The 25,496-nt window shown below is 50.5% G+C and overlaps 2 protein-coding genes across 5 annotated transcripts in view; both read left to right on the top strand.

The window, feature by feature from the left end:
* The window catches only part of GANC (glucosidase alpha, neutral C), an 86,455-nt gene extending 81,487 nt beyond the window's left edge, over nt 1-4,968 (top strand). The window contains exon 24 of one of the 2 annotated variants that reach the window (XM_062205714.1): nt 334-4,968. In XM_062205714.1, the coding sequence (XP_062061698.1) occupies nt 334-443 (110 nt within the window). In that variant the 3' untranslated portion in view covers nt 444-4,968. The remainder of the gene's footprint in view (nt 1-333) is intronic. The other variant, XM_062205715.1, reaches the window with a different exon arrangement.
* Nucleotides 4,969-7,552: 2,584 nt separating this feature from the next.
* Nucleotides 7,553-25,496, top strand: part of CAPN3 (calpain 3) — a 46,838-nt gene continuing 28,894 nt past the window's right edge. For 2 of the 3 annotated variants that reach the window (XM_062205729.1, XM_062205730.1), the window contains exon 1: nt 22,314-22,562. In XM_062205729.1, the coding sequence (XP_062061713.1) occupies nt 22,314-22,562 (249 nt within the window). Of the gene's footprint in view, nt 7,632-7,762; nt 8,083-22,313; nt 22,563-25,496 lie in introns of those variants that run through there. The other variant, XM_062205728.1, reaches the window with a different exon arrangement.

A 25,496-nucleotide genomic window follows, 5' to 3' on the forward strand; every position in this document is an offset into this window, starting at 1 on the left:
TGAGTATTTTTTGGAACTATAGAAGTCTGAAGCCACAGAGAATCCCACTCGTGTTTTGGAGTATGAAAGGGCATAGGGTGGAATTGACATCCTTCCTTGGCTACTGACTTTCTTTTTGTTCCTTACGGTTTCTTTCCAACCAGTTTATAAGTCAAAACCACGAACTGTTTCATGCTTCAAAAAATTCATGGAAGTTCATGGGTAAATGTCATATGAATGCGGATTCTCCTAAGTAGGGTACAAGTTTTATGATGGAGTGAGAAAACATTTTAAAAAAATTTCCTCTCCTAGCTACCCATCCAACTTTCCCTATTTTATTGTCTTGTCCTTTAGATGGTAAAGACCAGCCTGTGGCTTTCACATACTGTGCCCAAGCGTCTACCCTGCGCCTAGAGAAGCTCTCTCTGGACATTGGCGCTGACTGGGAGGTCCAGATCATGTGATGACGCCATCCGGGAGCTGCCTGCTCTTTCCTACTCCTCCCTTGGCCTTTTTGAGATTCGTGCTGCAACCTAATCTAATCCCTGGCTCAAGATCATCTTTTGCTGAGTCACCAGTACACTAATGCATGATAGGGTCCAGATTTTGAGATTTCAGAATTTACATCCTTAAGATGTACCAGCAGTATTCTCTGTGTCAGATACCACCTCTTCCCCCAAGCCCTGGCAGCCCCAACACATGTACTGAGTTCAGGAGTCTTCCACTGCCTCTTGGGCCCCCAGCCCTGTGGTAAGCACTGTGGCCAGTGAGCAGGGCTTCCGGGTTTGTGGTGATATGGGCCACGCCTACTCAAGTGGCCCCTTGGTCAGGCTTGCCTCGGGCCTTGCGGCTGAGGTGCTTAAGGGTGCTCTCCAAGAGGACGGCAGGCTCTGGTACCCACAGTCACCTGTCATCCCCCACATGCGGTGGGCGGAACAAGCCTCTTCTGCATGTACCCCGGATGCTGCAGCAGTGGGGGTTCCTGTCCCCTAGGGATCCATGCAGGGGCATGAAAGACTCCCTGCTTCCCAGGCTCGGAAGTTCCAAATTAACCTTAAAATTCAGGCTTCTTTGTTTGAATTATTTTGTGACAAATGCTGTCTACAAACTAAAAAATATTTATAATATGAACAAGCTATAATTAGCAATCACAAAATCAGCCCCCACATCCCCACCACTAAACTTTAGAAATAGAGGCACTGGCCTTAGGCACAGAATGTAAGGGGATGCAAAAAAAAATGGAAGAGTCAAAATAAGAAATATGGACTATTTTAAAAAATAAAAATGAATGGGGCCGGCGCTGTGGTGCAGCGGGTTAACGCTCTGGCCTGAAGCACCAGAATGCCATACAGATGCCAATTCAAGTCCTGGCTACTCCACTTCCAATCCAGCTCACTGCTAATGCACCTAGGAAAGCAGCAGAAAATGGCCCAAGTGTTGGGACCCCTGCACCAACATGGGAGACCAGGAAGAAACTCCTGGCTCCTGGCTTCAGCCTGGACCAGCCCTGGCCATTGTGACGATTTGGGGACTGAACCAGTAGATGAAGGATCTCTCTCTGTATCTCTCCTCTCTGACTCTGACTTTCAAATAAATAAATCTTTATAAAGAAATAAATCTTTAAATAAATGTTTAAAGAAAAAAACTAATATGAACAAAATATCAACACTTTAAATAAAGTGAGTCTCAGTATTATGGAGTTTTCCTCTTGCTGCTGTGGCTCGGCATGGAACAGAACATTACAGGATGCATCATGGCTCTCTCAGCTCTGGAAACCCCGTGGCTCCCTGCTGCCAGCGTCTGCTGGGGCTGCCTCCACTCCTCAGCACCCCTCAGCGTGCACACCAGCAGCCTGCCAACTGCCACCTGTCTGCCTGTGCTCCCTCCACGTGTGCAATCTAACCCTCTTCCAGGCCTTCCGGGAAGCCTTCCTAACTACCCTACCGTGCCTGTTTGGCCCGTACCCATCAGCATGGTTTTGCCTTTTCTAAAATGCTGCCCGGCTTGCAGCTGTGCTCCGGGTAGCATTCTCAGGGGTTGTACCTGAATATTTCAAAGTACTGTTTGTTCCCCTGCTTCCCCTCCTAGGTTGTATGTTTCTTAAAAGCATATTGTGTTTCTCATGTCTGCCAGATCACCATTATACTTGATTATCAGTGACTGCCAGCTGTGATTGGTTAACTGGTACAGCTGGTTGATTTAAAGTAACACTCAAATGTATTTTTAAATTAGTATTATTTATTCATTTGCTTTCATTTTATTTGCATGGCCGAGAGACAGATCTTGCATCTTCTGATTCACTCACTCCCCAAATGACCACAACAGCCAGGGTGGGCCAGGCTGAAGCCAGGAGCCTGGAACTCAATGTGGGTCTCCCACATGGGTGTCAGGGACCCAGGTACTGGAGCCAGAAACTGCTGCTTCCCAGGCTGTGCCTCAGCAGGAAGCTGGCTTAGGAAGCAAAGCCAGGGCTCAAACCAAGGACTCCAGTGTGGGATGCAGCTAGATGTCACAAGCACTGGCCTCACTGCTTTGCCAGACACTGGCCCTGAGTGTATTTGTGTCTGACTTGCTTCTCTGACACACAACTCTTTCCCAATGCACTGAACATTGTGTGTTTCCTGCTGGACATGTTTCCTTGCGTCAGTTCAGACGTGAGCTTTGTGCCATATATATGGCTCACCTGGATCTCTGCCCATTCTTCCCTCATTTCTGTGAGTTTTACAGTTGAGAAGAAAGGAAGAACCCTACATTAGCTGAAGCCACAGTTCCAAGCTTCAAATTTCTCTTACCAACCTAAGATCCAGCCTAAAAACTGGTACTCTTCCCTAATATGATTGTTTTTATCTATTTTAATTTAATAGATTTAATAGATCCTGATTTCAACCTGGCCCACCCCCATCCCCAGCTGTTACAGCCATTTGGGGAGTGGACCAGCAGATGAACAATGCCTGTGTTTGTGTCTCTTTATCTCCCTATCTCCCTGTGTCACTTTGCCTTTCAAATAAATCCTTTTTTAAAAATCTATACATAGCAACATAGAAATAGCAACATAGAAACTTTTTTGGTAAAATATTTCTGAAGTGATTTCGTCTAAGTAAAAGTTACAGTAAAGCAAACCCATTTGCGGGACACCCTACACTCTTCACAGCCTGAAGGCCATGAAGACTGGTTCTGAGGAGCAGCTCCAGACTGAGGAGATGGGAGACATGACAACAGGTGTGGTCCTGGGCTGGACTCTGGGCCAATAAAGAACACTGTTGGGGCAGTTGCCAACATCTGAGTGGGATATTTTCTATGATCAGACAAAAGAATTTTCTGGGGTTTAGGAAAGTAATTCTGAGGTTGGAACTATGAGCAGATAGTTTTTTCACTTTTTTAGTATCAGAGTATCCAAATGACTGGCAGCAGAAACACAGAAAACACACAACTCTGCAGCTGAATGGTTTTTAGCTCCTAATTAACCACCTTACAAAAGAGCCTTCTGGGTAATGGGATCCCTGTGACAATACCAGGCATCCCCCTGCTTTCAGGATTTTTCACCTACCAAAGACTGAATTCCAGAGGGTGCTCTCTACTGAAATGCCCTCACAGCCCAGGTCGTAGGAAGCCCTGAGCATCTCCACTAGAGAATGGAGGCTGTGCAGCCAGTGCTCCAGGAGAAATAAAGGAGACGTTGGCATCTGCTGTCAGATCAGCCTGTCTCGCAACCAGCCCTGCCAAGGGCAGTGGTGCCACAGCAAGCACCTCCCCCCGGGGGTGGGTTAGACAGCTGTTCTTGACAGCTGTTCCCACAGGGCTGGTGGTGTGGGAGTCCTCTCCAGTCACAGCCAGGGGAAGGGGAGCCCTATTTGTATGCAGGGATTCAGTGACGTCTTGCTAAGTCCACATTAATGGCATCTTGGTCTTGTAGTTACTCCTTTACTGGAAATCAGGAAACCTGTGCTCTGGTTTGATGCCACAGTGACTTAGCTGAGTGATGCTGGCTGTGCCAGTTAACCTCTCTGGGCCTTGGTTTCCTTATCTGAGAAAGTGAGAGAGGGAGAGATTGATTTTAAAATGCTGAGTTTCCCATGAACTCATTGTAAAAAACAGCAGAAATCTTATTTCCTTGATTGTAAAATGAGAATAATCAACCCCACAGGTTGTTGTAGAGACTTAAAATAGTCTGTGTGTGTGGAAAGTGGAAAACAGTAGCTGTACTGTAGAGAAGGCTGGTAGACACCATCTTTCTCAAAACTGACCTGGGGCCGGCACTGTGGCACAGCAGGTTAAGCCACCACCTGCAGCACTGGCATCCTATGTTCGCGCAGGTTCAAGTCCCAGCTACTCCACTTCCAATCCAGCTCCCTGCTGATGCACTTGGGAAGGTGGCAGAGCCTAGCTCAGATGCTTGGGCCCCTGCATCCACATGGAAGACCCCAGTGAAGCTGGCTACTGTCTTAGGTCTGACCCAGCCCTGGCCGTTACAGCCATTTAGGGAGTGAACCAGTAGAGGAAAACTTCTCTGTCTCTGCCTCTCTGTCTCTCTCACTCTGACTTTCAAATAAATAAATCTTAAAAAAAGACCTTACCTGTAATAAAACATAGCATTATCAGTCTCCCCAAATATACTTAGAGGATGAGGATGCATCACTTCTGTAATATTCTTCCCCCAACTCTATAACCTCAGTCTAATCACAGGAAGAACATCAAACACAAGCTGAGGGACATTCTACAATATGCCTGACAAGTACTCTTGAGAAGTGTCAAGGTCATGAGAGACAAAGACTAGAGGCACTGGCATGTGGTGTACTGGGTTAAGCCACTGCTTGCAGTGCCACATCCCCTGTTGGGGGCAACTGTTCAAGTCCTGCTGCTGCTCTGATCCAGCTCCCCAATGATGCACAGGGGAAAAGCAGCAGAAGATGGCCCAAGTGCTTAGGCCCCTGCCACCCAGGTGGGAGGCCCAGATGGAGTTCCTGACTCCTGGCAGGAGCCTGGCCCAGTCTCAACCATTGTGGCCATTTAGGGAATGAACCAGTGGATGGAAGATCTCTCTCTATATATAACTTTCCAATAAATAAAATAAATCTTTTTAAAAATGAAGTGTTTTGAAGCACTCTAAGTGCCAGGCTCATAGTAAGCACTTTAAAAATGGCAGTTATTGGGGCCGGCAATCTGGTGCAGTATGTTAATGCTCTGCCTGTGGTACTTAGTACCCCATATGGGCACCAGTTCTAGTCCCAGCTGCTCCTCTTCAGATCCAGCTCTCTGCTATGGCCTGGGAAAGCAGACCCACGTGGGAGACCGAGAAGAAGCTCCTGGCTCCTGGATTCTGATTGGCGCCGCTCTGGCCATTGCAGTCAGTTGGAGAGTGAACCAGTGGATGGAAGACCTCTCTCTTTCTCTCTGTGTGTAACTCTGACTTTCAAATCTTTCAAAAGAAAAAAATGAATGAGTTTTTTATCCTGGAAGACATTTCTGGGTACTGAAACGGGCAGTTGTTGATGTGCTCGTTAACTGCCCTTTATCTGTGGCCTAGACTGCATTGCTCCCGCACAGCACAAGTTTCCCCAGCTGAGTAAATCTTGAGTCTGGATCTCCCCAAATGAGAAGACTTTAACCCCCACAATTGATAGGGCAAAATGAACAGCACCTTGCCCTCTGTATGTCTGAAGTTCCACTTGGCTCTTATGAGAGCCCCCTCCCATTGAACTCTTAGTAACTAACAGGTGCAACTGGCTGACAGCCCGGGAAGGAACGTTCAGTAGGTGCATGGCCTGGAGAGCGCGTCCCCAGGGCAAACCAGCCCAGAAACTGGCTGCATCGGTAAGTGTGGGAGATCTCACCCAGGGTAATTTCGTTCTGCTGATAAAGGAGCATAACACGCATTTATTAAAGGCCTTCTCTGTGATTAACCCTGAGGGTGAGTGGGACCCAGTCTCACCTCCACAGGCTTGTTGGCAAACAGCAAGTTCAACAGGTGGAAATAATAAAACAGGAACGGTGCTGTGAATCTCAGGGTGGTGTGGAGCACCAGGCTGAGACACAAACTTGCAGCTTTCGCGGGAGGAAACCCTTGCCTTCGCTGTCTGTGCCTCTGGCGAGCGTGAGCTGGGTGTCAGTCTTTTCAGAAGCTCTTTCAGGGCAGGTGGATGGGCCAGCGTCTCACCACGTGAGCCTGGGCCAACTGCACCGATCCCTGTAATGTCCACCCAGGCAATGTTCAGCAGATGCTCATACAGTGACTGTATCATTCCACCTGATCTAACCCAGGTCTTCTCTAATATACCACTTGGTGCATAGGCCAGCCCTGGCACTGTTTAGAATGCATTACCTAACTTGTTCGGTCTTTGCAATAACCGAGTAACAGAAAACTATCCTTGTACCTGCTTTATAGTTGAGAAAACTGACACATGGGATGAAAGGAAGAGGTAACTCACTTGAAGTTACAACCACTGAGTGACCAAGCCAGACTCTGAACCCAGCCAGCCTGCAGACTCTGCTCGCCTCTCCTCTGCCTCTCTGGGAGTAGCCAAGACCCCTGGGCATTCTAGAGGAACAGACGACTGGCTGATGGTCCTACCTGCCCAGACATAGGCTTCCTCAGAGTTGTGGTCCCAGGGATCCCAAGCCTGGTAGCACTCCCTCTTTCAGCTGTCACTCCCCACCTTCTCCCAGAGCAGCTAACCTTGGATAGGGGGCTGCCCACATGGGAACAGGCCTGGCTGCAATCTGGGACAAGCCTCTGCTCCCCTAGACTTGGAACATGGCCGAGAAGACAAGGTGGAGGCCAGGCAGCCGATTCCCTTCCCAGGAGCCACTCTCAGCTAAGAGCCCTGAAGCCTTAGGAATGGCCTCCCAGGACTTGCTGGTCAAACTGGTTCCAGTGTCCATTTCCCTCTGTCTCGGGTGCTAATGTGGCCAGGCAGAATGGTCAACATCTAATCTCTTCTCAGGTGTGCTTTTTATAGCAGGTTTTGTCCCACAGTTTATTTGAGGGCAGGGGGAGAGACCGGAGGTGGCTCGCTCACGTCGGTGAGACGGATTTCCTCAACTGAGGACTCTGACATTTTCTGTCCAGACTGTTCCACTGAATGCTGACGCCAGAACATTCTAGAAGAGATTCCGAATTCACTATTGAATGATGTTCTGATATCCTAGAGTTTTAGAGAGTAAAAATCACGTTATCTGTAACACAGAGAATATTCCCCTGGAATTCAGTAACTCACATGCACCTTAGCTAGTTTTTTCCCCACGTTGTTTTCCACTGATTTTGTGGCCAACATTGGTAGTCTGTGTAACAGCCTATTCAGGGATGCACGTGGATGTCCACCTTCCTCAGACGTCCCCACTAACCCCCCACGTACACCAGGACTCATTGGCCACACAGAAATGTCCCCGACCAGGTTCTTCTCGCCGTCCCATGCCGTCTGGCTTCATGCTAGCCTCTCTCTTTCCCATGCACACGATCTTTCTTCATGTCTATTTTTAGTGTCCCTGGCTCGAGCTTCCTCAGGCCACTGAAACACAACCCTCACTCTCGGTCTCCCTCCCTCTGGCAGGCATGCCGCTGGTTGGAGCCCCCCGGGGAGAATCTGCTTCAGAAACCCTGTAGTACTCCTTCCTCGGGACAACGGACGGCTCCGGGATCAAGGTCAGCGTTTCAGGTGGGTGGAAGCCGGACAGCCTTCTGAGCAGCTGGAAACTTGGGAGTCCTCCCGGCTTCCCCTTCGCGATCGCTCCCTTTCCTTGAAGGTATAGCTACATCTCGTTTTCCTTAAAAACCTGTTCCTTCCAGGGTCGCCCGCCATGCCGACGGCCATCAGTGCGTCTGTCGCCCCACGGACAGGGGCTGAGCCCCGGTCCCCAGGGCCAATCCCCCACCCAGCCCAGGGCAAGGCCACCGAGGCCGGGGGTGGAAACCCAAGCGGCATCTATTCGGCCATCATCAGCCGCAACTTCCCCATTATCGGAGTGAAAGAGAAGACATTTCAGCAGCTTCACAAGAAGTGTCTGGAAAAGAAGGTTCTGTACGTGGACCCCGAGTTCCCCCCGGATGAGACCTCGCTCTTTTACAGCCAGAAGTTCCCCATCCAGTTCGTCTGGAAGAGGCCTCCGGTGAGTAGCTTGCTGGCGGCTGGCTGGGCTTTCCCACTCAGAGTCGTCTTCCCACTCAGCAGCTCCCTGGGGCACACATGGCCCTGGGGGATGGCCCCTGGCAGCGGCCCTGCTGGGCCCTGGCCTCCAGCGTGAAGAGGGAGGAGAGGGAGGCCTCTGGATTTCATCACTTGTGGGCAAAGTCAAGGCTGGAGGCAGGGCTCATTCTCTTTCTGGGAAAAAAAAAATCTTGCTCTTTAAGTGGTTGGAGCAGTTTGTTTCATGCTCTAACACAAAACACTGCTTCCTTAGACTCCAATCGACCTCTCCACTCTCTGCTTAAGTGTCCTGCGTCTTTGTAAGGCTGCTTCAGCCTCTCGGGCTGGCACTGGGTGGTCCTTCTCTAGTCTGCCAGAGGCCTTGTCTTTCTGAAACACCCGGAGGTCCCAGCGGGAGGCGGGCGGTGGGCAGAGACCCCTTTTGCAAGCATAAGATGTGAGCACTGTCTGTACCCCTCAACCTCACGAAGAGGGGAACTGAGACACCTAGAGTGAAAAGTATCCCCTGAGCGCGTGACGCAGCCTGGACCAAAGCTTGCTCGCGCTCTCTCTCTCTCTCTCTCTCTCTCTCTCTCTCTCTCTCTCGTACACTCCCAGCCCCTGGACTTCCTTCAAAGCCGTCTGCCAGAAGGAGTAGTGTATGTAGTGTATGGCCCTGGCTCCCTTCACCGGGGAGAGAGAAAGAGAGTGAGCGAGAGCGAGCGAGAGAGCGCTGCTAGTACCAGGCACTGGCGAGTCACTGCGGAGAGCATAATGCCATTCCTGCTCTCTTGGAGCCCGGAGTCCTGAGGGGAAGCCGGGCACTGAATGACAGCGAGACAGCTGTCAGGGCAGGGAGAGCTAACCCAGCCCAGGGACAGCAGTCCTCCCTGGGGAACGTGGGTAGCTTTGGCCCTGTGCTACTCAAGAGCCATGCCCCACAAGAGCCCACAGCCCCATGTGCTCAGCAAGGTCCCCGTCAGGCCCAGGGCTGTCCGAGGGTTCGGAAACTTGAGAAGAAAACTGCTACGGCTTGGATTTCCCCGAAGATCCCGGTGTTAGCAGCTCAGTGCTCCCGGAGCAGGGTGGGTGGGTGGAGTCAGTCCCCGCCTCGGGTGGCTAGCAGGGGCACCTGTGGGTGTCCTCAGAAGGCGCTGATAAAAGCTGGGTTGCACTTTCCCCATCTCGCTCTCTTCCCCCTTCCTGGCTTGTCACGGGCCACCATTGCCACCTTGCAGCCTGGCTAGGAGACCAAACCAAAGAGACCCACTGAATCTCGGACTGTGAAATTCCAACGAAACTATGAGTCACAAAAACCCTCCTTCCTTCACAGGCAGCTGGCCTTCGGTCCGAGTTTTAATGACAGGAGCTGACAAGAGCACTGCAAAGCAGCTCATTGTCCTGCCAGGTCACGGACTTGCTGGGGCGGGGGAGCACCCAGCACCCTCGGCAGTGTCTTCACTGACACAGCCCACTCGCTCACAGCCTCCCCCAGCTCCCCGGGGCCTGACCCAGAGCAGAGCACGGTCAGCGGCTCTGAGGCCTTTGCTCAGGCTGCAGAACGCCCTCCTTGCTCTGACTCGACTCGCTCCCCCTCATGGCCTCCCAGACTGCTCAGGGGCCGTTACCGGTCACGGAGGGGAGGGCGGCTGCCGGAGCGAGTCTCGTGGCTGCTTCTCCTCAGCTTAGTATAGAAATAAGAAGCCAGGAAACAATTAGCAAAGAGGCAGAAACTTTTATTCGATTGGCAAGCGACAGAGAAAGCATCTGGTGCAAGAAGAGGCCAGGCGGAGTGCCTGAGCGGGACACTGGCTTTGAGGAAGTGTCCCAGGTTTTTAAGGCGTTGCTATCTGTTCATTGGGTGCCCACTGGACGGGGGCTTTCACATACTTACGCTGACTGGCTTGGGACTCAGGGAGACAGCGAGGGTCTCCTGGAGACGGTCTGTCTCCTTAGGGGCCCAGCCCCCTCCTCTGAGTGGAAGACTGCAACCAGCTGGAAGATGTGGTTTAAAACCGCAAGGTCACACAGGATAGCCGGGGTCTCTTGCAGCCAGTCCAGATCTCCCCAGGTGCTCAGCCCTTCCCCTCCCAGCTCTGGGTGGAAGATTGCACCCACCCTGGAGGTGTGATTTAAAGCCGCAAGGTCACACATGCAGCACAAGAAGCTATTGGTGGGGGGATGCCAATGTCCGCCACAGCTGACAGTGTGCATGTGAAGGACCTTCTACCTATGTCTGAGGGGCCCACAGACCCCCAGCCCACTGGCCGGCCTCAGTTTGCTTGGAGCTTCCTCATGTCCCTGCCCCTCTGAGAGCGGAGGCCATTCCTGCCGATCTTTAGATCCCCCTAACCCGGCACAGGCCAGGCCCACATGGGTACCCAGCTGAAGCTCGTGAACAAGAACGTGTGTCTGCGGGCCTTGACCACAGAGCAGGCCTGCCTTCCACGGCTCGGGCAGAGACAGAGCAGGCCTGCCTTCCACGGCTCAGCTCTTTCTAACGCCGCTGCAACAGTGGGCAGGTGACAGGGACCAAAACCCACAGCTGTTTTTAGTGAAATTGGTGGATTTGAGTCTCAAAAAATCAGACCCGCAAATTAAACTTGTTGAGAGAACCTCTTAAGCACAAGGCACTAGGTTAGCCCCGAGACACTGTCAGTGTCCACGGGTGACACAAAGGCCACCAGGCCTGATGGTTTCAAACCAACCACAGAGATCCCCAGGTTTTCTCCTGTTAGGGTCACAATAGGAGCAGAGAACAAAAACTGCTCTGGGTTACAATGGCCCAGATGTCTTCATTAGCGGAGATCGGTGGGGTTCTTGTCTTCGCTCAAGAAAAAGTCCAGGCATGAGACAGATCAGTGGTTAGCAAGGTTCATTGGGGTAGGGCATCTGTCAGAACAGATGGGACAGAATCTGAGAGTGCGCAGTCCTTCAGACCGGGAAAGCAAGGTCACGTGGTTAAATGGAGCGAATACACCTGGCAGGCCGGGCAGGCGGCTCAGCAGGGAGCTGAGAGCTGAGCACCAGTCTGTGTTCAGACTGGGACTTGGAGGGGCAGGCGAAACAGCAGGAAGAACTAGACCCCTTTCCCTTCCAACTCCTCCAGGACTCCAGGACGAAGGCTTTGCTGAGTGTAAATTAGGAAAAGTTCTCCCCGCTCCCAGGTTTTACAATTCCGTGCTGACTGGGTACCGCAAGCAGAGGAGCTTCCCCCAGGGTGACTGCCTTGGAGGAAGGCGGGAAGCTTCTGTTGCTCCATTTTATTTATTTATTTATTTATTTATTTTGACAGGTAGAGTTATAGACAGAAAGAAAGAAAGGTCTTCCTTTTTTTGCCGTTGGTTCACTCTCCAATGGCCGCTGCGGCCGGCGCACCACGCTGATCCGAAGCCAGGAGCCAGGTGCTTCTCCTGCTCTCCCATGGGGTGCAGGGCCCAAGGACATGGGCCATCCTCCACTGCACTCCCGGGCCACAGCAGAGAGCTGGCCAAAAGAGGGGCAACCGGGACAGAATCCAGCGCCCCAAACAGGACTAGAACCCCAGGTGCCGGCACCGCAGGTAGAGGATTAGCCTAGTGAGCCGTGGCACCGGCCTGTTGCTCCATGTTATCAGGCCAGGTAACCCATTGGTGCTGAGAGGCCTCTGCTGGGGAGCTTCCCGTGGGGGAAGGGCTGAGACCGCCTAGAAGGTTACTAGGGTCTGGGCAGGACTTTACAGGGTAAAATACTGGGCTGCTTCCAAAGTGGGCATCTGCAGATGCTTTGTTCTCCTCAGGCCCCTCTCGCACATGCATAGGCTAACTTCCTCCTACCTAACATTCCTAGGGCTGTGACCAGGGCAATGCTGTCTACAGGGTTCATGACATAAATCAGGAAAGAATTAGAGGTGGCCGGAGTCTTACCGATGAAGGTGCACAAAGGACAGATGACCCATTTACAGCCACACAAAACCAGACGCTAAAAAGCTGAAATGAATCGACTTTCTTTGATGTAAAGCACCTCTTGGGGACGTTAGCTTTCCATGCACGTCTGTAGATGTAGTGGGGCCGTGCCGGGCCTGAGCCGTCTGCAGAGGAACTGCGTGCCTACAGGAAAAGCAGCAGGCAGCCGAACCAAGCCTTCTTCCTTCTGCTTCTGTTGAAACCCTGTCTTTTTCTTTGTCAGATGATGATGATAAAGGAATCGTTCATCATGGCCAGTTATTCTGGTTACATGGTGACAGGCTGCACTTCCGGCCTTTCCCTTTGAAAAAGGAGTGGCCCGGGCACACCTGGGCTCTCGCAGCTTTCCAGGGCTTCTGTTTTGCCGTGTTAGAGAATACCACACATCGTGTTTCCAGGCCAAGCCGTTGGCCTCCTCTGTGTCTTGCTGCTGCTGCCGAGTTTTCTTTGACTGTTGACATGTGGTTAGCCCAGAGCACTTATTGTCTGAATCTTTATTTTTTAAAAAAGATTTTTTGAGAGGCAGAAAGAGAGAAAGAGAGGTCTCCCATCCACTGGTTCATTCCCCGAATGGCCATAACGGCCATAGCTGGGCCGATCCAAAGCCAGTAGCCAAGAGCTTCCTCGGGGTCCCCGAAGTGGGTGCAAGGGCCCAAGGTCTTGGGCCATCTTCTACTGCTATCCCAGTTCATAGCAGAGAGCTGGCTCAGAAGTGGAACAGCCGGGACCAAATTGGCACCCATAGAGGATGCTGGCACTGCAGGCAGTGGCTTTACCTGCTACACCACAGCGCTGGCTGCTGTCTGAATCTAACATGGCAGAAACGTCTACCTTGCTTTTCAAAAGGAAAACCCATAAAAAAATTAGGAAGGTGCTTGTAATTACAGACAAAGAGCTTTTCCTCTGATTGTTTTCTAGGGAGGAAAAAATTAGACAAAGGAAACAAGAGGGAGGAGAGCTGGAACTCCAGCAATCGCGGGGTTGGGGAAACCACAGAGGGAACAGCCATCCACCCACTGCTTGTCCTCTCTGTGACCTGACCTTCAGATGGCTTTGCTGATGTGAACTGCCTGAGACAAAGTTCTTGATAAATGGTAGCAGTTTCCATCTTCTTATAAAAGGTTCATTTGCATAAAAGGCTGAGCTAGAGAGAGAGTATGTGAGCTTCCATCTGCTGGTTCACTCCCCAAGTGATCACTACAGCTAGGTCTGTACCAAGCAAGAGTCAGGCACTCCATCCGGGTCCTCCATGTGGGTGGCCGGGGCCTAAGCCCTTGAGGCATGTTCTGCTGCCTTCCCAGTCACCCTAATGGGGAGCTGGAGCACAAGTGGAGCAGCCAGGACTATAACTGGCACCCATTTGGGATGCTGGTGTCAAGGGTGGTGGCTTAACCCGCTGCACCATGGCACCAGCCCCAGGGTTCCCATCTTGGTTTGCTCAGTAGAGACTGAGTTATCCAGCCCAAAGCCAAGAGTGGACAGGGAGAGAAGCATGAAGAAGGAAACTTCCAGGAACTCTGACAGGGGTGAGGAGCGCCCGCCCTCTCAGAGGCTATGAAGCAAGGGTTCAGGGTGCATTCACCTAAATTTTGAAAGAAACTGAGGCCCCACTAACATCTGTTGGTGAGGAGCTGACACTTGGTTTGACATTCTCAAGTTTAAATAATCACAGTCAAGACTCAAAGCTGTGTATTATGTACCCAGAACCTCAGGAATCTGGTATAAAAACTCGCATCCACAAACCCCCTATAGATCAGGGGATGAAAAATGTTTAGGAGTTGGGGTTTTCGGCTGTTCCAGGGAGATGACTTTGTCTCCTGCTGGGAAGGCCTTCAAAGGGAAAGGATGCTGCCAGCTGCAGCAGTGACGGCCAGCCCTCACCCTTCTCTCTGCGAGGCCATCCTCGCTGCCAGCCAGCACTCCTGCGGCGGCAAGTGGCTCTGACCCAGGAGATGGTGGAACGTCGGCCGGTTTCCTCTGTCGAGCAACCCTCGCTCTTCAGGAATCACGTTGTGCCCCCCCCCCCCCGCCCTTTATTGCTTCAAGTGAAATTAGTCACAAAACTTTTCTATCTGAAGATCTCATTTTGCCAGAACTGGTGGTTGATTGCTGAGATCCATGTACCATCAACCCTGTTCTTTGCAGATTCCATATTTGCAAATTCTCCTAATAATTGCAATCCTAACACCAGTCCTTGAGGTACAGTCACCCCCAGAGCTGTGAAAAATCTGAGTCCCCTTACACACACACACACACACTCACACACACACACACACACTGGCAGCTAAGTGAGACCAGGGCAGCGCGCTCTGTCATTTTGTTAGTGATGTAAAGAGAGTCTTTGTCATGCTCTGTGTAGTGCTTTGTTTCCTCAACTTTGCTCTTTTTGTTAGTGATGTTGCCATTTCAGATAACCCCGACCATAGTCCTGAGGTTCTTTCTATAGTCTGGAAGGTTGTGATTGTGCCTTAGAGATAAAATGTGTGTGTCGGATAAGCTTTGTTGAGGCCGTAGTTCTGTTGGCTGTGAGACCAATGTTAGTGACTCCATGATATATACGGATTTGTCTTAGACACATAAAATAAGGTTAAGTGTTGATTTGCTGTTGCAAATGTTGTGACCAGAGACTCGCTACAACCTAACACTATATTTTCTCTAGGAGCAATGGTTCAGTACTTCATAATTCAATCTTTTCTGGTTTTTGTTTTTAAAGATTTGAGTGGCAGAGTTATAGACATAGAGAGGTCTTTCACCAGCTGGTTCATTCCCCAAATGGCTGCAATGGCCAGAGCTGGGCTGATCTGAAGCCAGGAGCTTTTTCAGGATCTCCCACGTGGACCATCTTCAGCTGCTTTCCCAGGCCATTAGCAGGAAATGGAAAGGCTGGGAGGATGCTGGCACTGCAGGCAGAGGCTTAACCTACTACACCACAGTGCCAGCCCTGCTAATTCAATGTTGTTGTTTTAAGATTTATTTATGGGGCCAGTGCTGTGGCGCAATGGGTTAATGCCCTGGCCTGAAGCGCTGGCATCCCATATGGGTGACGGTTCAAGACCTGGCTGCTCCACTTCCCATCCAGCTCTCTGCTATGACTGGGAAAGCAGTAGAAGATGGCCCAAGGCCTTGGGCCCCTGCACCCGCATAGGAGACCTGGAAGAAGCTCCTGGCTTCGGATCGGCGCAGCTCCAGCCATTGTGGCCATTTGGGTAGTGAACCATTGGATGGAAGACCTCTTTCTCTCTCTCTCTCTCCTCTCTCTGTGTAACTCTGACTTTCAAATAAATAAATAAATCTTTATAAAAAAGATTATTTATCTTCCATCTGCTGGTTTATTTCCCAGATGGCCTCAGTGGCTGGAGTTTTGCCGATCTGAATCCAGGAGTCAGGAGCTTCTTCTGGGTCTCCCACGTGGTACAGGGGCCCAAGGACTTGGGCCATCTTCTACTGCTTTCCCAGGCCACAGCAGAGAGCTAGATAGGAAGTGGAGCAGCTGGACGCCAGCACTCAGGCAGCAGCTTTAACTGCTACGCCATAGCACTAGCCGTGCTAATTCAATGTTAACAGCAATTTATAGAACACAACTAGAAGTACCAAGAATTGACTATACTTTCTACATCCTCTGTATTCTTAGAGTAGAGCTTCAAGCTATACTACTTATCAGGAGACATGTTGCAATGTGTTTTAGTACATTGTAGTCATTATTTTTGAAGTTCAAATTGTCTTGTATCATGTGACATTACCTGATTCATCTTTGAGAGCTTCATAGTTGCCTGCCCCCCCCCCCACCACAATATCCTGTTCTCACCTTGTACATTGCTTGCACCAGGCCTGCCATGAATTATTTCTTCAAGGAACCTTGCTCCTCTTGGTCTGAAATGCAGTTTGATAAAGGGACTGAAATTTTTTTTCTTTTTCTTTTTCTTTTTCTTTTCTTTTTTTTTTGACAGGCAGAGTTAGTGAGAAAGAGAGAAAGGTCTTCCTTCCATTGGTTCACCCCTCAATGGCTGCTACGGCCGGTGCTGTGCCGATCCGAAGCCAGGAGCCCAGTGCTTCCTCCAGGTCTCCCATGGGGTGCAGGGCCCAAGCACTTGGGCCATCCTCCACTGCCCTCCCGGGCAACAGCAGAGAGCTGGACTGGAAGAGGAACAACCGGGACAGAACTGGCGCCCCAACTGGGACTAGAACCCAGGGTGCCAGCACTGCAGGTGGAGGATTAGCCAAGTGAGCCGCGGCGCCGGCCTGAAATTTCTTTTTTAAGAATTTTTTTTTTTTTAGATTTTATTTATTTGAGAGGTAGAGTTACAGACATTGAGGGGGAGAGACAGAGAGGTCTTCATCCACTGGCTCACTCCGCAAATAGCCAGAGCTGAGCCAGTCTGAATCCAGGAGCCAGGAGCTTCTTCAGAGTCTTTCACATGGGTGCAGGGGCCCAAGGACTTGGGCCATCTTCTACTGCCTTCCTAGGCCACAGCAGAGAGCTGGATCGGAAGTGGAGCAGCTGGGCCTTGAACCAGCACCTATAAGGGATGCCGGCACGGCAGGCAGTGGCTTTATCTGCTACGCCACAGTGCCGGCCCGGGACTGAAAATTCAAGTCCAATAGACTACGGCCTGCCTAGGACCCAGTGCTTGGCCGTTGCATCAGCTCTCTCTTGTCAGCAGCTGTCCCCGAACTGTGGGGACACCAGAAGGTCCCTTGCTCTCCTAAGCTCTCCTGTGTGTCCCATTTGCCTGTAAAATTAACACTGCGTCCTGTGTGTCTTCACAGCCAGGGGCCACGTGACCTGTGTTACTCAATGTGGCAAAGAAGGCATCCTAGGTCGGCAGAAAAGGAAAGCTGCCTCCTGGGAGCTGAGAGGGAGGGAGTGGCCCTGCAGAAGAGCCTGGGCTGTGTGCAGGGAGCCCCTGTTCCCAGGGCCCTGTGGCTGAGAAGTTGCTTCTCCCCGGAGGTTGTTGACTTTGCTGATAAAGCTGCCCCGGCAAGAAGCCTGCTCGTGCCCTGCTCAGAGCGCCACCTTCGGTCAGACAGTTCAGGCAGAAGTGGGGTCGCTGCACCAGGCACAGAGGACCTGGGGACACCCGGCAGATCCAAGACCCAACAGACTTGCCGTCAAGTGTGGCTCGGCCACCAGCAAGTCGCAGAAACGTCCTGGGCTCTCGGTGTGTGACCGTTCTGAGGCGCCACGCATAGGCCCTGGTAGGGGCTCCAGGTCAGACAACAGTCGCTGTTGGCATAGGCAGCCAAGGCAGGAACGTGGCACAGGGCTGAAGGGTACAGGCCTGGGGGTCAGACAAACTTGATCCAGATCCCAGCTCTCCCGACACTTAGTGCTGTGACCTTAGGCAAGTTACTGACCATTTTTGGGTTTCGGCCTCCTCATCTGTGACAAGAAAATGAAAATTTCTACGTTGGTAACGTTGGTGTAAGGACTAAATGAGACCCCGTGTATGCCGTGCTTAGCACGAAGAGTCAGTCATTGGTGGTGATGGTAACTGAAAGACAGAATGAGGTATCCAGCCAGGAGTCAACGTTCATGCAGCCGGGGATCATGACAGTGCCATCCTGGGCGTGCAGGTAGAGCCTGGGGAAGGGGTGGAGCTCCGAGTGAAAGCGACAAGTCTAGAAACCACTCTTGTTCGACAAGACAGAAGTTCCTCTGAGGGGCATGATGAGAACAGAGCTCTAGCTGTCATAGTGAGACAGCCAAACAGTACAATACGGAAAATGGGAAGAGCAGGGGAGAAATGGCCCAGCGATGCATGGAATGATGCATTTCCCTGATTACACCTATACAGGTACTGGTTCAAGTCTGGGCTGCTCCACTTCCAATCCAGCTTCTAGCTAATGCACCTGGGAAAGCAGCAGAAGCTGGCCCAAGTGCTTGGGCCCCTGCACCCAGATGGGGGACTTGGAAGAAGCTCTGGACTCGGTCCTTCAGCCTGGTGCAGCCCTGGTCATTACAGCCATTTGGGGGGGTGTCAACCAGCATATGGAAAACCTCTCTCTCTCTCCTTTTCTCTCTGTGTTTCTTCCTTTCCAATGAATCTTTTTTAAAATTTTAAAAAATCTTTAATGAATGGGAAATGTTCATTCTGTTCTCTGAAAGAGATTGTGTAAGATGGGAGAACTAGATGTCTGTAATATCTTAATATTTGATAGATTTTTGCCACGTTTTCTTTAAAAAATTTTTATCTATAATATATTTAATAATCATAGTTATTTGAAATTGTTTTCCTTTTGAGTCAGTAGTAATATTTCTTTTTCTCTTTTCTTTTTTAAAGATTTATTCGTTTGAAAGGCAAAGTTAGAGAGAGGCAGAAGCAGAGAGAGAGAAATCTTCATTCCCTAAATGGCTGCAACAGCCAGAGCTGGGCAGATCAATAGCCAAGTGCCTGGAGCTTCTTCCTGGTCTTCCACAGGGGCCCAAGGACCTGGGCCATCTTCCCTGCTTTCCCAGGCCATAGCAGAGAGCTGGGTTGGAAGTGAAGCAGCTGGGACTCCAACCAGTGCCCATATTGGATGCCGGCACTGCAGGTGGCGGCTTTACCCGATACACCACAGTGCTGGCCACAGTAATATTTATTTTCATAGGAATTTGCTGTGACTCAATCTCTAAGAAACTTACCTTTTGCTTTTAAAGTCACTCTGTTAGATATTAAAATATGTATATAAGTGCTTTTTTAAAGATTATTTTTGAAAGTCAGATTTACAGAGACATCTTCCATCCGCTGGTTCACTCCCCAGATGACCACAGCAGCCAGCCCTGGGCCAGGCTGAAGCCGGGAGCTTCATCCAGATGTATCCAAGGACCACCCACGGCATCATAGCTCTTAACACCAGAGGTCAGGAAAATGGGGCAGTGCCTTAAAAATTCTGACCGGAAACTGGTTTTCAAGCTACAACAGCTATGCAAATGCTCAGCCAAGTGCAAGGCTGAAGAGGAGGTGGGCAGGGAGGTAGTCTAGTGGTTAGGCTGCCTGCGTCCGATCTCAGTGCACCTGGATTCGACACCTGGCTCTGCTACTGCAAAGTGTGGCAGGCAGCAAGTGATGGCTCAAGTGATGGGGTTCCTGCCACCATGTGGGAGACCTGGATTTAGTTCCTGGTTCCCACCATGGCATTTGGAGGGTGAATCCAGATGGGAGTGTGCATGCTCTCAATCACTTCGTTTCTGCCTCTCAAAGAAAATTTAAGAGGTGAATTAGACTGAGAAGGTTTATCTCCCATCTGCCCATTCTTAGGAAGCTGGAAATCATGTGCCAGTAAAATCAAGGAAGAGTTAAGATCCAAGAAATGAAATTGCGTGCAGGGAAAAGGGACAGGAACCCCATCCCATATGGGCGCCGGGTTCTAGTCCCGGTTGCTCCTCTTCCAGTCCAGCTCTCTGCTGTGGCCCGGGAGTGCAGTGGAGGATGGCCCAAGTGCTTGGGCTCTGCACCCTCATGGGAGACCAGGAGAACCACCTGGCTCCTGGCTTCAGATTGGTGCAGCACCGGCCGTAGTGGCCATTTGGGGAGTGAACCAACGGAAGGAAGACCTTTCCTTCTCTCTCTCTCACTGTCTATAACTCTACCTGTCAAATAAAAAAGAAAAGAAAACATTTATATAGAAAGAAAATTTAACCACAGCCTACCAAATAGCCAAGATGTGAACAATATTTAGCTAATCACACTGAGGTACATACTGAATTTGGATTGTAGCAAAATTTGTAAAGTAACTCCTAGAGGAAGGAAGAAATTGGGCAGAATATAGCATAAGAAGCCTAAATCTGATTTGCTCTAATAGGTACCTTCTGAAAATAACAAAAAGCAATAAGGGTATTATTTAGAAATATGGCAATATGGAGCCAGCGCTGCGGCACAGTAGGTTAATCCTCCGCTTGCGGCGCCAACATCCCACATGGAAAGATCTTTCTCTCTGTCTCTCCCCCTCACTGTCTGTAATTCTACCTCTGAAATAAAAAAATACAAACTTTAAAAAAGAAATATGACAATAAATGCCAGATGAAAGAAATTTAAGTTATATGGGGCTGGCACTGTGGTGCAGTGGGTTAAAGACTGGCCCACAGTGCCAGCATCCCATATGGGTGCCGGTTCTAGTCCCGGCTGCTCTACTTCCAATCCAGCTCTCTGCTATGGCCTGGGAAAGCAGTGGAAAATGGCCCAAGTCCTTGGGCCCCTGCATGCATGTAGGAGACCCAGAAGAAGCTCCTGGCTTCGGATCGGTGCAGCTCCAGCCATTTCGGCCATCTGGGGAGTGAACCAGCGGATGGAAGACCTCTGTGTCTCTACCTTTCTCTATAACTCTGTCTTTCAAGTAAATAAAATACATCTTTAAAAAAAAAAAAAGAAAGAAATTAAAGTCACAGAGGCTGCCTCTGCAGAGAGATTGAGAGGTAGAAAGGGAAATGAGACTGCTGCTTCCCTATGTGGCTTTTGTAGAATTGGATTTTTAAAAGAATTGTTTATCGGCCGGCACCGCGGCTCAATACGCTAATCCTCTGCCTGAGGCGCGGGCACACCAGGTTCTAGTCCCAGTTGGGGCGCCAGATTCTGTTCCGGTTGCCCCTCTTCCAGTCCAGCTCTGCTATGGCCTGGGAAGGCAGTGGAGGATGGCCCAAGTGCTTGGGCCCTGCACCCCATGAGAGACCAGGAGAAGCACTTGGCTCCTGGCTTCGGATCAGCGCGATGCCCCGGCTGCAGCATGCCAGCTGTGGCGGCCATTGGAGGGTGAACCAATGGCAAAGGAAAACCTTTCTCTCTCTCTCTCTCACTGTCCACTCTGCCTGCCAAAAAAAAAAAATTGTTTATCAACCAAAGTAAAATAAAATCATTTCTTTTTTTAAAGATTTATTTATTTGAAGAAGTTAGAGAAAGGTAGAGCCAGAGAGAAAGAGAGGTCTTCCATCCGCTGGTTCACTCCTAAGATGGCCACAATGGCTGGAGCTGTGCTGATCCAAAGCCAGGAGCCTCTTCCAGATCTCCCATGCGGGTGCAGGGGCCCAAGGACTTGGGCCATCTTTCACTGCTTTTCCAGGCCACAGCAGAGAGCTGGATTGGAAGTAGAGCAGCTGGGACTTGAACCGGTGCCATATGGGATGCCAGTGCCACAGGCCAGGGCTTTAACCTGCTGTGCCACAGCACAGGCTCCTAAAATCAATTCTTAAGAGAAGTGACCTTGGAAAATATTGAGAGCTATGGCTTCAATATGGATCTCATTTAAAATGCTGAGTCCCAGACCCTCACCCAAAGTACCCGACCTGGGATGGGTCCTGGAGAATTTGCATTGTAAACTGACATCCCAGGTGACTGTGATGCAAGTAGTCCATTGCCCGTCGTGAAAAGCACAGTGTGCATGGATGAAGGCCACCAGGAGCCATGGAGTAGCCGGGAGGCTGGGCATCCTAGTGGGCGAGCTGCCAGCCCTGCCTTGCACCCGCCGCAGCTCGCTGCTCTCGCGCCAGTGCTGCCTGAGTCAGCCTGGTGAAGCTTTGGAAAAGCCGAGCCTCTGTGGGATGTAACGCCCATACACGTCTCTGCACCTTCCCTGCTACCATGCTCTCCGCCCTGCAGGTCCTGAGCGCGCTACCCCAGATGTCTGCGCACTGCTGCCGGGCCGACCCACAGGGACTTTAACCTGAGGTCAAGTTCCCTCCCCTCTGCTTCCTTCCCGTGGGAGTCCCTAAACAGCTGGTCACAGTCTCTGGGGTGGAGCGGGGCCATGAGGAGAATGAAGGCTTCATTAGCATCAGACAATGGCTCAGAGCAGATTCCTCCTATGCATTCAGCAGCCTGTATAGGATTAGTGTATACAGCACGTTTAGAAGGCCCCATGCTATATCCCACTGACCGCCAGTGTCAAAGGCATGAATGCCTTTTGCTGAGACAGGGTAAGCCTCTCTCTGACCCTATTTTCTCTTTTTGAAGAAAGAATCCCAGCAAGGCAGCCGTAGGTGCTGTAAAGTTCTCCAGGCCACCATGGGCTGTCCAGGGGCCGTCCCAGCTCTCTTCCCTCCGTGGCGAGTGAGCTCGCGCACTCTCAGACTTGCACGGTGTTGCCCCTAGTCCGTGGGCTCAGGGGCCTCCAGCCAAAGCTGCTGACTCTGACCACGGCCTTTCTCTGGGCTGTGTTCATTTGCATCGCACTGCCTGCTGAGGGTGGAGGAGCTATATAGGCTGCAGGCCATTCACAGGAGGATTAGGCCTGGGCTGAGGGCGCTGTGGGGGAGAGGCCCCAGCCAAGGCCCAGCTCGGCTTCCTGGGAGATCACCATGCCCTACCTGCTGCCGGGATTCTTCTGTGACCGCGTGATCCGAGAGAGGGACAGGAGGAATGGAGAGGGCACCGTCACACAGCCCATCAAGTACGAGGGGCAGGACTTTGTCGTCCTCAGACAGCGCTGTCTGGCTCAGAAGTGCCTCTTCGAAGACCGTGTGTTCCCAGCAGGTGTTCAGTCCCTGGGCGCCCATGAGCTGAGCCAGAAAACCAAGATGAAGGCCATCACTTGGAAAAGGCCACAGGTATGGATGGAAAGGACAGGGCTTCCGGATGCAGCTCTTGGGGACCAAAAGGTCAAGTCACACGGAGTTTGAGGCCATGGACCCACCACTGAGCAACTGGCTTCTCTTCCGGTTCTCCTTACCCATGTGCCCCGAAAGTACCTTCCTGATTCCTTCTGAAACAGGCGGTGCTGTTTTCTGTTCCTGAATTAGGGGTTATTATCATACTGTGCAGGCCCCTCCAGTTGTAAATGCCTTGAGGAGAGCCACTGCGTCGACTTGCGCTGATAGTAAGATTGTAAGGTGGGCTTGAAGATCGTGTCCCTTCTGCAGAGCAGGTGTTTTGGGGATGGGAGCGAGGAGTGGTTCCGAGTGCTGAGGCTCACAGGGTCAGAGAGTTCCATGGAAGGCGGTGAGCAGTAAAGAGCTGGGAGGCCGGGGACTGGCCACCTTGCCCTTTCGCCTAGCGCCGGGTCAACGGTGCAGCGTCACTTGTGGTCAAACAGTGCTCCGCAGTGACCAGCTGGACTCCTCGCAGAGAGGAGCGGTTTGTTCCAGGCGACCTCACAGGGCCCCTGAGGAGCCCATTGATGTCAGGGGACCTGGCGGGGCGAGGCCCTGCTTCCTGTACCGAGGTGCTGTCACAGCACCTAAAGCAGCAAGGAGCTCCCAGGACCAGCGAGCTCTGAGGCAGGCGCCTGTAACTTACGGGGCCTGCGAGATGATCCAGTGGAGTTTTCAAATTACTTTTATCTGTTTTTTTAAATAAACTTTTCCTTGTAGAACAGTTTCAGACTTACAGAAAAGTAGTGATGATAGCGCAGACAGTTCCCATGTGTGGTATCCTCCCTTGCCTGTGATTTTACTCTGTGGTTTTAGTCACACATGGTCAACTGTGGTCCAAAAATATTATATGGAAAATTCCAGAAATAATCCATACGTTTTAAATAAGTTTCATTATGGTAGATAATTATACTCTATTCTATTCTCTTACCGCACCTAATTTATGAATTAAAATTTAGCAAAGGCATGTGGGTATGTACAGGGAAAAAGTCATAGGATTTTGTACTTTGTGCAGTTTCCGGCATCCACTGGGGGTACTGGACATAAAGGAAGCCCACTCCCCAGGTATCCGCTTTTCCCTGTTGTTAACATCTTATGATCAGTATGGTGCATTTTTTAGAGTTAATCCACATTGATGTGTTGTTACCTCAGGTCCATATTTAATTCAGATTTCCTTAGCTTTTATCTAATGTCCTTTTTCTGCTCCAAGATCCCAACAAAGACTCAGCATCACACTTGGCGTTCGCGTCTCTCTCGCCTCCCTCTGCCTGTGGCGGTCTCGGACAGTTCCTGGTTTTGATGACCTTCACAGTTTAAAAGAGTACTGGTCAGGTGTTTTGTTAAATGTCCCTCTGTTGGCATTTGTCTGTCTGTCTCCATCTGAGCCTGGGCTCAGGGAGGAAGATCACAGGGGTGAAGTGGCTGTGAGCCTGCCTTACGTCATTGATGTTGACCTTGATAACCTGGCTCGGCAGGTGCTCAGCAGGCTGCTTGGCTGTAAAATGACTTGGACCTCCCTTTTCCATAGTGTGCTCCTTGGAAGTAAGACAGAAAGCGTAAACCCACACTTGAGGACGGGGAGCTGTGCTCCACCCCACTGAAGGCAGAGCGCATGAATGATTGGGAGTGACTCACATGGGATCTTTGTTCTTGGCATTTCTTTACCTAGATCACTTACTGATATTGGTATGGGCTTGTGGATGCACTGTAGGTTTAGTGCGGTTTGGTTTGTGGTTATAATCCAGTACTACTTTATTTTGCTGCTCGGATGTCCAAGTATGAATCCCTAGGAGCTCTCAATTGGCTCTTGTGTCCTTTTAACATACTCGTTATGAGTTTCGTTTTTTTTCACTTGAGTACTTTCTTCCTTGATACTACAAAATGCTCTAGTCTCATAATGTCTATTTTTTAAGATATTTATTTTTAACTTTATGTGAAAGGCATAGTTAGAGAGAGAGAGAGAGAGATACCATCTACTGGTTCACTCCCCAAATGACTGCAACACCCAGGGCTGGGCTGGGCTAGGCCGAACTTGGGAGCTTCTTCTATGTCTCCCACGTGGGTGCAGGGAGACCAAGCACTTGGACCATCTTCCACTGGTTTCCCAGGGCATCAGCAGGGAGCTGGATTGGAAGGGAGCAACTGGGACTAGAACCACTGCCCATATGGGATGTTGGCACTGCGGGCAGTGATTTAACACGCTCTGCCACACCGCCGGCCCTTTGTATTGTCTGTTTCCAGCCCAATCCAAGGAACACTGGCTTTTCTTTTACCAGAAAATGGTATGAGAAACTGAGATAGAGTTGTTTCAGGATGTCAATTCCTACTAGACTATCTTTGCTTCTATAATTCTCAGCTGGTAGAGAAAGGAAATACAGGTATATGTATACTAACCTGTGTATATGCATATTTCTAAACATGGCTATATAAAACCACCTGTATTTTAATAAGCTAAATGGGTTGATACTGACTTACATCTGAGTATTTCCTCTGCTTTTTGTGTGTGTTCATGTAAACGGGGTTTTAAAAATACTTAAATTCCAGGTGTCCATTGTTTGTGTATAGGAAGGCAATTGACTTTTATATATTAACTTTGCATTATTCAACTGCGCTATACTTGCTTAGTGGTTCTAGGTAGGGTTTTCATTCTGTGTTTTGGTCATTTGTTGAGGATATTTTTTAAATTATTATTTTGAAAGGGCTACAGAGACGGACAAACAGATCTTCCATCCTCTGGTTCACTCCCCCAGATGGCTGCAATAGCCAGCGCTGGACCAGGCTGAAGCCAGGAGCAAGGAACTTCATTTGGGTCACCCATCTGGGTACAGGGGACCAAACACTTGGGCCAACTTTCTCTGCCTTCCCAGGCTACCAGCAGGGAGTTGGATCAGA

This window comes from Lepus europaeus, chromosome 11, assembly GCF_033115175.1.
Source record: "Lepus europaeus isolate LE1 chromosome 11, mLepTim1.pri, whole genome shotgun sequence".
NCBI lineage: Eukaryota > Metazoa > Chordata > Mammalia > Lagomorpha > Leporidae > Lepus > Lepus europaeus.